The sequence below is a fragment of the Varanus komodoensis genome, unplaced genomic scaffold (assembly GCF_004798865.1).
Source record: "Varanus komodoensis strain SLA01 unplaced genomic scaffold, ASM479886v1 scaffold29_1, whole genome shotgun sequence".
In the NCBI taxonomy this organism is placed as follows: Eukaryota; Metazoa; Chordata; class Lepidosauria; order Squamata; family Varanidae; genus Varanus; species Varanus komodoensis.
Genome location: NW_025335759.1, coordinates 4,168,585 through 4,185,382, shown reverse-complemented (window position 1 = coordinate 4,185,382; position 16,798 = coordinate 4,168,585). Strand labels below are relative to the sequence as shown.

The window sequence follows — 16,798 nt, the reverse complement described above, 5'->3', positions numbered from 1 at the left end:
CTTGCAGGTCAAATGCTCCAAATACTGGCCTGACGACTCAGAGATGTACAGAGACATCAAAATCACCCAGGTGAAGTCTGAAACACTGGCAGAATACGTGGTGAGGACATTCACTCTCGAGAGGGTAAGCTCTGTCATCATGATTCCAAATTTGACACACTCCTCTGTGTAGCTATGTTGCTGGTTATCCAAGTAGGAGTGGAAGATACTATCTCATCCCTGCTGTTTTGGCTGCTGGGGACAGTTTGTATGTGTGAATGAGATCTGTGTAAGGACGGGTCATAGTCAAGCTCACTGAAGTTCTTTCTATTTCTCCTTGACTCTTAGTTTGCTTTGTCCATGTTCCTCAATGTGGTTATCTTTTGAGGAAAAATGCACATTTTAAGAACTCATTTGGGTCCAATTGAAGAGTAGTTGTATTTTCCTCCAACAAAAAGTGGGTCCTCCTGCAGCCCATAGGCTAGAGTGTGAAATGTTGCTTGGGAGAGGGCAAAATGAGATTTTGGAAGTGTGCTCTTGTGCAGGTCTACACTTTCAAACATGGATGCTTGGTCCTGTGCAACCGTGGGCCAACCGCTCACTCTCTGCTTCACTAGGTCGTTCCGAGAAAGGGATCCTGGGGTAGGAGTGGGCAGCTTGATGAAAATGCCGGCCCAGTGTGCCGCTTCTGTGAAAAAGACAAACTCCATGCAGGACATTCTTAGGAACGGAATACAAAATAGAACTGCCAAAATTTTACTTCCCTTATATAAATCTATTGTTTGGCTGCACTTGGACTATTGTGTTCAGTTCTGGTCACCTTATTTGAAAAAGGACATCATTGGACTGAAAAAAATACAGAGAAAGGCAACAAAGTTGAACAGGGGGCTGGAGCAGCTTCCCCATGAGGAGCAGCAGTGGCAATTGGGACTGTTCAACTTAGAAAAAGGGTGAATTAGGAGAGACAGGAGAGAGGTGTTTCAATAATGCATGCTGTGAAGAAAATGGGGAAGGAGGCCTTTTTCTGGATGCCATTGGAACCTGGGGACACCCCATGAAGCTGTTTGGTGGGAGATTTAGGACAGATTAAAGGAAGTACTTCTTCACACAGTGTATAATTAAACTGCCCTGGGAAGTGGTGATGGCCACCAATTTGGGTGGCTTTAACAGGGGATTGAAACTTAAATACTTTGGCCACCTAATGAGAAGGAACAACTCAAAGGAGGAGACTCTGATGCTGGGAATGATTGACAGCAAAAGAAGAAGGGGACGGCAGAGGATGAGGTGGCCAGATGGAATCACTGGGGCAGTGGGTATGGGCTTGGGTGGACTCCGAAGGATGGTGGAGGACAGGAGAGCCTGGAGAAATGTTGTCCATGGGGTCGTGATGGGTCAGGCACAACTTTGCAACTAAACTATAACAAACAGGGGATTGGGCAGATTCATGAAGGGGGAGGCTCTCAGTGGCTATGTGCTGCCTTCTTTAACAGAGAGGCAAGCTTGGATGCACCAGTTGCTGAGGAGCTTGGGCAGGAGGAGGTCTTGCACCCATCCTGCTTGAAGGATCCTGTGGGCAGCTGGTTTGCCAAGTGCTGGATGAGATGTACCTTTGGTCCAATCCAGCATGCTGCTTCTTATAACTTGGACAGGGGGAGCATCATGAAAGCTGCCTTTGATTCCTCACAAAAGGCAGGGAAGGAGAGGATAGAGATGTAATAATAAGAAAAGGTTCCTTGTTCCTGGTGAGCAGCTTAAGGTAGAACAAAAGTGGAACAAACGTTCCCTGCTCTGTGTTTGTGTGAAAGTCTTTCTTCTCTCCTGGGCAGAGAGATTTCTGTGAGAGCTTCCATTCTCTGTCCCAAACCATCAGCTGCTTAGTTTAAAAAGCCACTTTAATACACACAAATACAAATCCCTTCTGCTGAATTGCAGCCTGGTGCTCAAGATCTGACCATCTGGGCTTTCTTTAGTTATATACACTCTTTCAGTGAAGGACGCCCTCTTTGTAAATAATATTTCAGGGCAGCCCTTTATTTATATGGTCATTCTTGAAAGTTTAATTTCAGGCTAAGCACCATGTAGCTACACAGGGAAAGGACAATTATTTCCATCTACAAGACAGGAGTTGAAAACATCATGACAATTATGGAGCAGTTGGATGGTGTCTTGGGACACCCAGGACTATAATCCACTCCCCTCATCTGGAGGAATGTTAAATCGTACCCTTGTTACAAGTGGAGTTCCTGAGAGCCTTGGGGAAATAGCTGGCTTCTAATCATTCCAACGCCTTCACTGCCACTCCAGTCTAGAGAAGGGCCCCTTAATCAGGGGTCTGGGATTTCTCCACCTAGAAATTCTGAAGCTATTAATGAGGAAACCTACATCCCTCCATCAAATCTTAGGTAGTGGCCAGGCTGGTACAAGATGATGTTGGTTCCTAAGGCATCCTGACCAATGCTATTTAGGACTTCAAAGCAGGGATGGGAAAACCATGACCCTCTAAAAGTGGTTGCACTCCAACCCCCACCAACCCCCAATTGGGGCCGATGGTAATTGTGGCTCAACAGAGTTCCCCCTATTCTGCTTTAAACAGCATGACTAATGACTCGGGTTTAGAATTTAGAAAAGGGAGTAGAGAGTTTGGAACTCCAGAACCAAGAAGAATATTGGATGACAAGGATTCTGGAAGTGTTGTCCTCAGTCTCCTGAGGGGGTGGGGACGTCTGTAACCCTTACTCTATATCTCTCTCGCATCTTCTTGCAGAGGGGCTACTCAGCAAGACACGAGGTAAAGCAATTCCACTTCACATCGTGGCCAGAACATGGTGTGCCTTACCATGCTACTGGACTCCTCGCATTCATCCGCAGGGTGAAGGCTTCAACACCTCCTGATGCAGGACCCATAGTGATCCACTGCAGGTAAGGAGGCAGTGTGTGTATAAACAACAGCAACGGGCTTCCATAACATGACATGTCAAGGTATGCAATGCTTTGGCTAATGGCCATGTTGCTGGGTATGATGGGATGGCAATCCAACATGTCCGGAGGGCATCAGGTTGAGGGCTGTGTTCTCTTTGTATGCAATAATAACAATTAGAACAAGAATGACATAACCTTCTTCCATGGCCCAAACCAGCCAAGAGTAGAATATTATCTGGCAAATGGCAGGAAGGTATCTGAACAGGACTTCATCTTCTCTGAAAATGTTTGCAACTTCTGAAACTTGTATTCCATTTGAGAAAGGTGTACCATTTTGAAAAATGCACTTTTAAAAATGCAGACTAAAAATTTGCATAGTCAACAAAAGTGTGCACACTTTTGGGGGGCAAAGCACACCTTTTCCTGTTCTATATCCACACTTTTCCCCCATCTGAACACATCCAAAATAGGAGTGAGATGTTCCAATCACTGAAGTGATATTGGGAGAATTTCACTGAACTGAAGCATTTCTGGTTGCTCCTCTGCTGGAAACTGACTTCCGTGATGTTGCACTGGTGTTCTTACACCTGGTCTTCAGTTTTTGCTAGCAAAGCAGCCTTTGGGCTATGGTACGGCACAGAACCGTCTTCCCACCCATGCTTTGCAGGCATTCTCTATTCCTTGCGTATCAGGGCTCTTTCTGCGCTAAACAAGAAAGGACTGATGGATGAAAGCTCGGGAATTTCTCCTTGCTACACACACACACACACACGTTCACCCACACGTCTTTTTCTTTTGACCAATTGCTTCATCAGTATTCATTCATCAGGGACAACAAGCATAATTAGTTTCCCCAGCCTGTAATCATTGATAATCATGGCAAGTGATTCATCAGCCTCAGAAATTAGTATATTTGAGTGCTGGAACCTGAGTGGAAAGGGGGAGAAGTGGTTCCACTTTGCTGCGTTAGGGATTTTGTGGTGGCTTTGATGGGAAGATCCTCTGACGAGGGGGAGCCTGGAGTCAGCTGCCTAGGCAAGCTGCAGTACAGGAAGTCAATGTGAACCAGGGCTGGGGCTGATTGTAAAAAAAAAAAAATCCAGTCTGTAACAGCTGTGTTTCTCTCTCTCTCTCTCTCTCTCTCTCTCTCTCTCTCTCTCTCTCTCTGTGTGTGTGTGTGTGTACTTGCAAAAGAGAGAGAGATAGAAGGGAGAACTGGTTCTTTAAGGCATCTCTGTGAAGGGACTCTTGCAGGAAAATTCTGCCTGGTTTGTTCATTCAGACTGGGTATACTGATCCTAGCTTGTTTGGATAGACCAGGGCTAGCATGACTTTGCTGTGAGGAGGAGGAAGTACCATGCTTTGGTGTTTCAGCCTCTGTCGTTCTGTTCCCCCCACCCCGGACTTTCTGCAGCGCTGGTACAGGAAGGACAGGTTGCTACATTGTCCTTGATGTGATGCTGGATATGGCCGAATGTGAAGGTGTTGTGGACATTTACAACTGTGTGAAAACACTCTGCTCACGGAGAATCAACATGATACAGACAGAGGTGAGCTTTGGGGGCAGGGGAAAATGGTACCATGTGGTCCTTGGACTCTTTTTCTTTGCTTGCCGTACTTTTTGTGGTACTCTTTGTTCCACATTCAAAAAGGGAATGGCCCATAGAATAGTAGAGATGAACAGGGCCAAGAAGGCCATCAGGTCCAACCTCCTGCTCAGTAAAGAGTTCAAGCATCCCTCATGGAGAGCTGCCCAGCCGCATCTTGAATGCCTCTGCTGTGGGAAGGCCAGGTCATTGGTTCCACAGATATATGTATTTACACTTGGAAACAGATGCACAGTCTTCAGCACGATGGCAGTGCTCCATTTCATTATGACTCTTTCCAATGCACCTGAGGTATCAAAACCGCAGGGACATGAAAGAACCAATTTCCAGGAAATTCAGCTTCATTTGCATTACCCATCTTGGGCAGCACAATGCACTTCAAACACTACACCAAGCTGGCAACGTTCAAGTGATCTTTACATACAGCTTCACAAAACTAGGCATGGGCAAATGAGAGACACTCAAGTTCATGAAGATTCTCCAAACACCATAGAATCATAGAATAGGAGAATTGGAAGGGGCCAGACGGCCATTGGATCCAACCCACTGCTCACTGAAGGACTCCAGACTAAGCCATCCCTCTTAGATGGCTGAATGCTTCTAGTGTGGGAGAACCCACAACCTCCATTGTCATACTGCTCTAACAATCAGGACACTTCAGATATCTAGCCAGAATCAGGCTTCCTGTAACTTGAACACATTATTCCATGTCCAGGGATGATCCAAAGGAGATCCCAGCCTTCCTCTTTGTGACAACCTTTCAAGTCCTTGAAGCATGTCATTGTACCATTTGGACGTCAAGTTTAGCCTGCAGAATTTTGGCAAAGCAGCACCCCCAGTGGATTAATTTAATGAAGATTCTCCCACCCTCTCCTGATATTTTGTAGCCTCTCCCATTCTGTGGAGGCTGGACAATTGTCAGTTGTGTCTTCAAGCACGGCCCCATTTCTTTTCAATATATCAAGGTCACACAATTGCCAAGATCATGAGCCCACTTTTTATGTCTCCCAACCCTCTGCATGGGAAAGAGTTTTCAGGGCACCCTGCAGCCTGCAAGGTGCTTTCATAATGGGGAAAACCACACTTTTTTGTCATGATATTTGTTGGCAAACCATGTACAACAGTTCAGTTTTGAAACTCAAGGTCTCATGAGGGGAGAAAAGCTGCAGTTTTCCATCTTCAGGGATGAGGCTTTTCAGTCCAGCCTATTTTAATAATTATGTTTTTAGAAGTTTTAAGATCATTTCCCACAGTCTCATTTTCTATTCTTTTTCTTCCTTTCATCTCTCTCTCTTAGTTTTATGATGTGTTGTTTTATGTTGATTTAATATCTACCATTTTAATTATTGTATTATTGTCATATTTTTAAATTATTGTAAGCTGCCCCGAACCGTTCGTCAGAAAGGACGGGATAGAAATGTTTTAAACAAACAAACAAATAAATGTTCTTTCTAATTCTTCTGTAAGCACTCCCAAAGATTAGGACTAAGAGGTGGTATATCAATATTTTAAATGAAGATTCATGCAGAGCCCTTCCATGTTTTTCCCTTCTGCCAAAGGAGCAATATGTCTTCATCCACGACGCCATCTTGGAAGCCTGCCTGTGTGGTGAGACCAGCATCCCTGTTAGCGAGTTCAAGGCCACATACAAAGAGATGGTCAGGATAGATCCTCAAAGCAACTCTTCACAGCTGCGGGAGGAGTTCCAGGTGAGTGAATGAAAGCTGGAGTTTTTCCCCAGGGGAGGACGCTGCCTCCATCTGCATCTAGGAGGAGCCCATTGACCCAAGATAATGACTGCAAGAAACATCTGTTTGAGTTAGGATGCCACCTAATTTGCAGGCAGGAATGCTGTCTGGAGAACAAGCAAATTTGCAGTGCTTTACCCAGGTAGTAGAATGCGCCAACAGAGGGAAAGCTACCCTGCTGGGGATTTGTAGATTACGGGGCAATTTGGCCATATCATCTGCAGATTTGTGGACTTAGAATTTGCACAAATGCCTTCATGAGCAAATGGCCAAAACTGTACAAGCTCCTCACCCCACACATGCTTTGTTATGTTATTTAAGGGGAGTTGTGCATTTTTGATCAGTGTTTTCATTTTGCATATTTTTCATTGGGCAAATTTACGCAAAGATATATACAAATAATCAGCCTGTAAGATCTCCTGACTTCACATGACCTAGAAAAACTGTTGTGAGGCAGAACCTGCAAGGCCGACCCTGAGAATTCTGAATTCATTTGTCACAGAAATCTGTCACAGATTTCTCCAACATCCATACTGGCTGCAAACAAAACTCACATGCCTTGACCCTCTCCAGATTGGACTTGGAAATTCATCCTGTCTCATGTCCTGGATGATTGCAGTCTCCGTATTTTTCCCCCACATGAAAATGTGCCCATATTCATGCACACACTGGAGTTTGGGGAAGTTTTCTTTGGGAATGTCCAGGGGAGGGCAGGAGTATGAGTACTTTGTTGTGATCATAAGGGGGGTTGAAAAAACTGAGGGGATTACTCTCCGCTCTCTGCCCACTTCACGCTTATTCCAAGCAGGGGAATTTTACCTTTAATTGTGTTTGTGTGTGTGTGTGCGCGCGCGCAGGGCACTGACTATTGGGAAGGGAGTTGGCAGGGAAAGCTGGCTAGAAATGGGAGCAAACTCAATTGCTGTGGTCAAGCTGAAATCAGGGAAGCCTGGGTTGGCCATAGCATGGGGTGGTGCCTTTCAATTTGATGGGGCAAGAGTGTTCCAAGCTTCCTCAGTGGAGTGTTACACCCTGGCTCACCTTTGAAAGAGCTTATGTACCTGGAAAAGGCTCCATGGTCAACTAGTCACTCAGACCAGAGGTGCAGGGCAGCAAGCACTGGGGCCCAATCTGGCCCTCTGGGTACCCCAGAAGCCACATCCCTTTGTCTAGTTCCCTCTCATTTTGCTCAGCTGGTCATTTGGTGGATTCCTAGCTTTTGTGCAGTTGCTTAGTACTGGCAGGAGGAGCTGTAGGCTAAAATACTTTGGCTGCATCTCTTTTGCCTTTAGCTACACCCCTTCGGCCTTTGTCTCACCCTCTCCTGAAGTTCAGCCACTAAGAATTTCCCTGAAATAGAATTCAGATCTCAGACTGCAAAATGTGCAGTAGCCCTGGCAGAGACACTACTGAGCTAGATGGATTGTCTCAAAATAAGGCAGCTTCCTATGCTGAAATGGTCCTCTCTTGCTGGAATTGTAACAAATTAAAGGAAAAACCCAAACCTGAGGCTTTTCACAAATACAACACTTGCCTCTGGGTGCTGGAGAAGCAGTGAAACTTGAGGTCAACCAAGTTCTCCAAATTCTGTCCTGCAGCTCAGTCTGACTTTTCCATTGTGAGTGCTGTTCTTTTTAATTCTTACATGGAAATCTGTGCATATTTTATGTACCCTTTTCCAACTCTCTGCCTCAGTTATGTGCATCTTTGAAATGTATACATTCTTTTCCTGTTGATTAAATTCTATTTGTGTGCATTTTCCAAAAGTTCTTATTCTGGGGATATGTTGCAAGTAGGGTCGGAACAAACTCTGCTGGAATTCACTGGACATCCTTCCACGCTCAGCCCGGTTTTGCAAAGTGAACTGAGCCCAGAGTGACAGCAGGTGGCATGGAAGAGAGACACTACTTGTGCAGCAGAGTCAGTTCCTAGCAAGCACCCCATGAAATCCAAGCCAGAGCTGATGCAACGTAGCCTGCAGTCTACAGAACCAAGCCCATGGAATCCAGTGGATTCTATCCTCCAAATGGATTCCTCATACATCCCCAGGTGCACGTCCAAAAATGATTTAGGTGTGCCATAGATTGTGCCTGCTTCTCTGTTTGGTCCAGAAGGTACAATCTGGGTAAACCCTGATCAAACAAAGCAAAAGGCATCTCTGCTATGCCTCCTCCTAAAGTAGGTCGTGACCATGCTGTCCCTTCAAGAGAGACTTTAAGAGACCATTTAAAAGCAGGACGCCTGTCGCTCTAGCACTCTCTCCTGTTTAACACTATGAAATGCTGCCTGACCCGGTTTCCTTGTGTCCAGCAGACTCTGAATTCCGTAACACCCCACCTGGACGTGGAGGAGTGCAGCATCGCCCTTCTGCCACGCAACCGGGAGAAGAATCGCAGTATGGATGTGCTGCCTCCAGACCGGTGCCTCCCCTTCTTGATCTCCATGGATGGAGACAGCAACAATTACATCAACGCGGCCTTAACTGACGTAAGTCCGTGCCCGGTGGTTGTCTGAGACCAGGGGATGTGGAGGAGGAACAGTCCATCTCTTTCCGGGTCCCTGGTGCCCAATTCTAGGTTTCTAAGACTGCATCATGGGAACCAAGCCAAGCTTTGAAGGACGTCAAGGCAGTCCTGAAGGCTAGATTTGGTTGCCATTTTTAAGCAGCAGATAATTTCAGAAAGCACTCGTTTGTTGTCCCAAGGTTGGTGGGGAGACAATGACAAGTTGAAATTTGATTCTGTAAATCCATGGACAACACAGTGGAGTCAAAGGTCTTCAGTTAAATTTTCCACTAAAAATGGAAACTGAAATTTGAATGGTGGGATAGAGGGCACTGTCTCTCCCCTTCCCAATAAATTTCAGGTGTCCAAAAAAAGATTCAGCTGCTCAAAATCTTGTGGGGTTTACCTGAATGGCTTCTTTTTTTGCCTTCTCCTACGGGGGCGGGGGGGGGCAGCCAGCATCCCATCACCATGTGACCCCCTTCCCCACAAATACATGCCTGTAGTGGATAAAATTTAGCATTTCCTCCCCAAGGTGCCAAAGTATACAAGGGTTGCTGCTTTTTAAGATATTTGCATTGTTTTTCTGACGCACAAGGCAAAATCCAATGTAACGGAAGCATCTTTCCTTTATTATTTATTTGAAGTCTTTTTACCCTACTCTTCAGCCAAGGAGGGCTCCCAGAGCACGGTATGCAAATCAGTAATCCGGCAGTCCCCACTTGCGATCTAAAACACACAATCCTAAAAGAAAATTTAGGGTTGGGAGGCTGGAGGGAAAAGGCAGGACTGTGGCGATGGGCTCAGTGTTCCACGTGGGTGGGAATGAGCTCATCCTGGACCAGATTATACTCAGGGCTGCAAATGTTGTTCTCCTCCTCTTGGCCCGGGCTGCCCCCCTTTCCCTTTTGTCTTCTGTACAACTGCTTTCTCTCTCCTTTCTGAGTGTGAGCTTCACCCTCTTCTTCTCGCATCCACTTAGAGCAGGATGGTTCCTCAGGGACCCCACTGAAGAGCCACCATTGGGATATTTATGGTGGCAATTCACCCATCTCCTGGACTTTCTTTCCCTCCAGGTCCAGGATGGGGAATATGCAGCCCTCAGCCTAATCTGAAAGGTAGATCATGAAGTCTAGCCCCTTGCGAGAGTGTCCCGGTCCTTCTCTGGCTGCCTGTTCAATGGGAAGCAAAATGGAGCTTGGTTTTAGCCTCACCCACCACCCACATGCCGCTCTGGACATGGTACCCATGAAAGGATGGGGCCCTGATCAGAAGCAAAGCTTTCCCGTGCTTACCTGAGGGCACAGTGGCTCCTCAGAGGTCCCTCTAAGGATGGGGCCTGGCCTTTTCATTCATCAGAGGTATAGTTGAACTTGGGATTTGTCAGGCATGGTTAGGAAGGGGGCTTCACCGTTCTGCCTCTCCTGAAAATGTTAGTACTCAGGGAAGCTCATAACAGACAATCCTTCAAGTCATGTGGTCCCAAACTGGTTTAGGGCATCCTTGGTTCAGAGCAGTGTTTCGACTTTTACCCAGAAACACACTGGAAGCCTGTACAGACCTTTAAAGTACTGGTGAGGAACATTCTGTTCCGCAATTTTGGATGCTCTCTTAGTTCCTCGTGTTTGAGCATTATTAGAGAGCTCAGTGGTTCTGCGTATGCTGCATGTGCATAAGATTCCGGGTTTAACCCTCACATTTCCAGAGAAAAGGATGAGGTGGCAGATGGTGTCTAAGCTGCAGAAAAGGTGCAGGTAGTCAAGAGTAGACCAGCCTAGACTAGACACCAACCTGACCTCATATAACTCTTTTCCACTCTTCCTAGGCTCTCCTGTCACTATGCCTAAATTTTTCTATGCTGTACATTTTCCCCATTTTCAGTAAGAGAGCCAACTTGTCTTCTTACCTGTGCTAAAAATAAAGTAAAATAAAAATGTTTTTCTCTGTTGTTGTTGCTGCTGTTTTTTTGATGGGCAAGAGAGTGCAGTGAGAAACATTTGGTGGCTGCTTTTTGAAGAATATTCTCTCTCTCTCTCTCTCTCTCTCTCTCTCTCTCTCTCTCTCTCTCTCTCTCTCTCTCACACACACACACACACACACACACACACGCACGCACGCACACACACACACAAACAGAGAGAGAGAGAGAGAGAGAGAGAGAGAGAGAGACTCACAGTTTTTTCCCCTTCTAAGCCAGGGGAAATAAAATTCATTATGCATACAAGTTCGTCGTGACTGCACGAGCCAGAATGACACACTGGGTTATTGTAAATCCGTCTAACAAAGCCCAGAGAAGAGGGACTGGGCAGCATCTGAGATGAAAGCTGCCAACACGTTGCTTTCCAAGGAGTGGGAGGCAAAGTCTAGATTCAGATGACAGCAAAGCAGAAGGAGCAGATAGCAATGTCCTTTAGCTCCTTTCGATTCCTCATTCCCAGCACACACACGCTAAATAAACAGGAAGGGGATCACATACCCTGACTTGGCTGCACGCTGATGTCTCCATGCCCTTGTGGACCTCCTCTAAGGCTCACATATTTAGCAGGAAGTCCCCCAAGGGATGCCTATGTCTGTCCAGCATGCCCAGGGACTCCATAGGATTGGAGACTATGGGATAGGAATCTCCAGTAGTGATGTGGATTTTCTGGAAAATGTTGAATTAGGAAATTTTCCAGAAAAATTACTCTCTGGATGTTAGGCCAGTTTGTACAAGGTCATTTTGGTTTGGAAAATTTTCAAGTTAGTATCAGAAAAGTTTCAGATACTCCAGGGATTGAATTTAGTATGCTTATTTTAACTTGCATTTAGTAAGCAAATGCTTATGCACTTTCCTTTTTTTATATATATTTTGATCTGAATACACTGTAAGTATTTGACCTGAAATGTTTGATGAAAAAAAGTAAAGCACACCTAATAAAATTCAAATGTTATACATGGGCAGTTTTATTGAACTACCAGTAAAAATGAGAATATATTGCATAATTTGATGGTGTGGGCTGTGGTGTAGTGGTTTGAGTATTGGAGTGGAACTCCGAAAAAGCAGGTTCTAGTCCCTGTCTGGTGGGCCCATGAAGCCCACCAGGTGACCTTGGGCCAGTCACTCTCAGCCTGGCCTACCTCACAGGGTCATGGAGAGGAGGGTCAGGAAAGCCAGTTTAGGATCCTTGCAAGGGGGGCAAAAGGGTGAGATATACATGTGAAAATAAAATAAATTAAAAATACAACAACAACAAAAGGTACAGAAAACAATTGACAAACTAGTTCAACTTTTCCCAACCAGGTGCCAGGTAGACTACAATTCCCAGCCTCCTACTGGGAGTTGTAGTCCATCACATCTGGAGGAAATCATGTTGGGAAAGGCTGAACAACTCAGTCTTAGCAATTCAGATAATATAACTGTTCATCTATTGCAATGCAGTTGAAGTCGCTTTCTACTGCAGAGGTTGGGGATTTTTTTTTCTTTCTCGTGGAAAGAAAAAAGAAAAAATGGGACATTTTCACCCCACATCACCTAAAAAAAAAGCTTCTTTGCATCCTATGATAAGGGCTTTGGCATTAGGGTTGATGCTTCATTTCTGCCCTAAAATGAAACTGATGTACACTAAGACTTAAATCAGGGTGCTCCAAAATCATTTGAAGACTGTGGTCATAGGATGGCCACTCATGAATTATATTGACAAAAAGAGGGCAATGCTTTGCATATTTTTGCATAAATTTGAATGAATTTTGCATAAATTAGAATGAAGGCATGCGAAATTAAAATATATATTATAATGTACATAGAAAGGCCAAACATAGCATGGAAGGCTGGGACAAGGTGTTCTATGCGGCCACCTTCTCAGTCTACCACTGAGGTGCAAATTATTGCTGTTTCTTTATCTTTTAGCCAGAATGTCTTTATTCATTCTTTACTTATTTAGAAGGTAGACCAGCCCTTCAAACAGAGGATGATTCTCTGAAAAGATCCCTTCAAAAAGAGGACTGTTTCCTGGGAAAGGACTGTGCTCTTGGGTGCACATGCCCACCCTAGTTTTTCCTTCCGAATAAGAATATCCTGATTAAGCCCTTTGTGTAATATGCTGGAGGTATATTGGAGGGGGACAGAAATATTCTGGGAGTTTTGTTTTTAAATAGTTTGTAAAAAGCAGCAAAAGGCATGCTCCTTTGAAATATGAGAATCACTTCCCCTTCAAATTTTCTTCAGCTTTAGAATAGCGTCCATCATGTTTAGGGCACTGAGACTAGACTTCCCAAAGCCACTTCTGCATCTGTGCTCTCCCCAGGCTCTCTCCAGAGATAAAAGGTATCTATTGTAGCTTTCTGATCACATCCTCCCATACAATGAAGCCCCATCTAGAATGAGCACACTTGTGCAGAAGTCTTTTGTCCATCCAGCATGCCTGGCCTCCGCGCTTTATGCAAATGAATGAAAAATACAATGCTAGTTTTCAGGTAAAAGGGCAAAGCAAAGCAAAAGGGCTAAAATATTCATTGACCTGCTTTAATTAGCTAGAAAGGGTCTGTTTGCTTGGGGAGATCACCTTGAAAATGGAGCATATTGTTCAGCTTCAAAGGAAACCGAATGGGCCGGGAAAAGGGCTTTTTGGTGGATTCATTTGTTGCCATCAAAGCAGCAAAAGATTTGCGTAGATTATCATGACCCATATGCTCATTCCATGTCCACAGTCAACAACCGCTGTCTTTCAAATGTCACTCTTTTTTCCTTTTTATACTCCTGTGCCCATAAACATTATTTTATTTTGTTTTGTTTTATTGTGCCTTGCCTTGCCTTGCCTTGCCTTGCCTTGCCTTGCCTTGCCTTGCCTTGCCTTGCCTTGCCTTGCCTTGCCTTGCCTTGCCATCCATCCATCCATCCATCCATCCATCCATCCATCCATCCCAAGTTAAGAAAGTGTTCTGGACCCCCCTTTCCAACATGAGTGGTCCTGTCCAGGCTGTGCCTTCCCTGAGGATGCTCCATCCCTCCCCACCTGCCATTTGCCTTGCCTTGCCTTGCCTTGCCTTGCCTTGCCTTGCCTTGCCTTGCCTTGCCTTGCCTTGCCTTGCCTTGCCTTGCCTTGCCTTGCCTTGCCTTGCCTGCCATCCATCCATCCATCCATCCATCCCAAGTTAAGAAAGTGTTCTGGACCCCCCCCCCCCTTTCCAACATGAGTGGTCCTGTCCAGGCTGTGCCTTCCTTGAGGATGCTCCATCCCTCCCCACCTGCCACTGGCCTTGCCTTGCCTTGCACCATTTGAAATCTATTGATGCTTCCCACTCTGCCGAACAGAATCCACCTCTCCCATTTCTCTGACTTGTGACTCCCCTTTCTGTCTTGGTTGTCCTCATGCCTTTGATGGAAGAGACAAGCTGAAGCTTCTCCTCAACTTAAGAAACAATCTGGGGAAGAAATGGTAGTCCTTCCACACTTTAACTATGCTTGGCTACTGATTTAATTTTTGAAATAATATATGATAAGTCACCCACCCTGAAATGCTGGTCCAAGTTACCAGGGAAATTGGTGAGTGGGGGGAGACCCAAGAGAAGGAAGGGGAACATGGACCCTGTAACAGAGTTTGAGCAAAATCTGGAAGAGGGGAGATATTTTCTGGGTGCCAGGAATTTATCACTTGAGCTTGTAAGTATCGTTTCAAGAATTCTTTAGGAAGGCGAAGAACAGGGGAATGAAAGCTTGTCTGTTCTCTCTCTGCAGGTGCCCCTAAAAGCCTTTGCTTCTTTTGAAGGGCTAACAAGCATCACCGAGTTTTTACCTTGATGTTAAGGAACTTTTCTGCCTTTTCCTTTCCAGACCATCTTCTTTCCTCTCCCAAGAAAATGTTTGTTAGAAACAAGCTGTAAAGGTGCCTGCCATGCTTCTGTGCACTTCCCCACTTGCTGCTGTTTGCTCTTCCTCCTCCTCCTGCTCTCTTCTTCCTCTTCCTTTAACCCCACCCCCAGCCCCACCCCAATCCCAGGAGACATAACAGGCCTAATTGGCTATATGGTAATTAAGCTGCAATCCACTTTCTTTCTGTGCCCTTATTTTTGGAAACATCTAAATGTGGGAGAAAAGAGAACAAACCATCAGTTAGACATATCGCTTGCTTCTTCCTAGAGCAAAGGTGATTGTTTCCTGGTGATTGTTATTTAGAATTATATTTAAAAAGAGAGAGAGAGAGCACAAGAACAGAAAACATATTTTTTTACTGGATGGAGATGAGCAAATATAGAGATAGAATGAGAGAGAGAGAGAGAGAGAGAGAGAGAGAGAGAGGTTGGATGGATAGGAGATCCTCACTGAGTACTAGGCTGTGCTCACTCATCCATTTTCACAGTCCGCAATGAGGTTCTTCCCTGAATCATGGCCATGTGTTTTCTCGTGGATGGCAAGTATCACAGGGCTAGAATTATGTGGCTTAAGGCCACCACTTCCAGGACCTGTGGCTGAAGAGGGGCCTGGCGTGCTCAGATAGCTCTGGGAGAATCCCCCCTATCAGTCACAGAAAGCAATGCTAGCTGCAGGAGAGGTGGCTTAGGCTGGGGGCTCTTGGTGGGTCCTGATGCTCCCAGCATAGAACCTCCTCCTCTTCCCCTTCTTTGTGCCTAATTATTTGCCTTCCTCCCTGAGCTAAAATGAGAGGAGCCTACAATTAAGGATGTGATGATGATGATGATATAGATTCAAATGAGTTTGGATTTCTAGTACTCTGACCTTTAGATTCCATAGTGGACTACTTTTTCCTGCATTAGATGGACTGCAGGGACGAGTAGACAGTTTGTGTTTTAAATTTCTAGGAGGTTATGCCAATCTAGTAGTAGAAAAATATTAAATATTTGGAGTAAGAAAAATGTGGACTTCTTCAGTAAAGGAATAAATGTGCATGGGGGGATTTGCTCATGGGAGGAATCACACAATTTTGGAATGCCATTTATGCAACTCTGTGTAACTGCATATAATGTGTGCAAGTGAAAAGAAAATCTGCTTCTGTCAATGAGAGGATGAGGGAAGGGAAGACACCTGACCATCTGTGAAATGGAAATAGGCAGATTTAACACAGCATGTGCATCAGTACCTACAACTACCATCAGCTCTAGTTATAGTCAAAAGCTTGAGGGGTCATGGGAGCTGTCGGCCCAAAACTTCTGGAGGTCCTAAAGCTGCATACCAATGATCTTCACACATGGTTTATATCAGCATTTTCATGAGATTGTTTTGCACCAGCTGTTTGCTTTATTTTGCCTGCCTATCACAAGCTTTACCTCTGAAAGGATTAGGATGATAATGGCCCAAGCCATCACTTAAGGGTTCCTTTAGCAACTGGTGAAGAGTCATAACAGAGAGTGTGATGCTGACAGGTGGCTCTCAAACAAATTCAATCAATAATAAAGGAAGCTCAATGAGTTATTTGAGGAAGGCTTTTTGGTGGGCATCAGCTTAGTTCAGATTTATAATGGTGGACGAATGTCCATCTTCTACCCCCTGTAAGTTTTGTTCTGCAGGATATTCAAAGGGGATTATATCAACCCTGTCCCTAGTCCCTTATCTTTCCTTTTGCTTTAGAAACTCAAAATGTGGATCATCAGCAAATGAGTGTGCTTGAAGGGTGACATAGGATGGGGTGTGGGAGTGAGATCCATGCATGGGGAGCCATGGGTTAAAAATGACCGACACACTGGGACATGGGAATGGTGAGCAGGGACTGTGTTGCTTCACTCATCCTCACTTTGCATTGCTTTCTCTTTGTGTCCTCATGTATGCATTGCTTATTTATTTTATAGTATAGTGCTGTCTATGGTTTTGGTGTTTCCAGAGAGATCCAATCATGTTGAATACCGTGTGAGACAGCTTGACCCAACATGGTGCCCACAGATAATTTTTGGACCACAGATCCCATCAGCCCCAGCCAGCATGCAGACTGGAGTTCTCCTACCACACTTCTGGATGGGGATGGCAACACCAATTACTTAGTACACCTCGGCAGGGGCTGAGTCTTGCTACATGTGATGCTGGCCCTGTGCTTCCTCCCTTTGGCAGGAAGAT

General features: G+C 45.2%; 1 protein-coding gene across 3 annotated transcripts in view; it reads left to right on the top strand.

Moving 5' to 3' along the window:
* Positions 1 to 16,798, top strand: part of PTPRU (protein tyrosine phosphatase receptor type U) — a 349,047-nt gene that overhangs the window by 305,834 nt on the left and 26,415 nt on the right. For 2 of the 3 annotated variants that reach the window (XM_044434924.1, XM_044434927.1), the window contains exons 21-25: positions 8 to 124; positions 2,744 to 2,898; positions 4,313 to 4,448; positions 6,065 to 6,214; positions 8,564 to 8,740. In XM_044434924.1, the coding sequence (XP_044290859.1) occupies positions 8 to 124; positions 2,744 to 2,898; positions 4,313 to 4,448; positions 6,065 to 6,214; positions 8,564 to 8,740 (735 nt within the window). The remainder of the gene's footprint in view (positions 1 to 7; positions 125 to 2,743; positions 2,899 to 4,312; positions 4,449 to 6,064; positions 6,215 to 8,563; positions 8,741 to 16,798) is intronic. The other variant, XM_044434925.1, reaches the window with a different exon arrangement.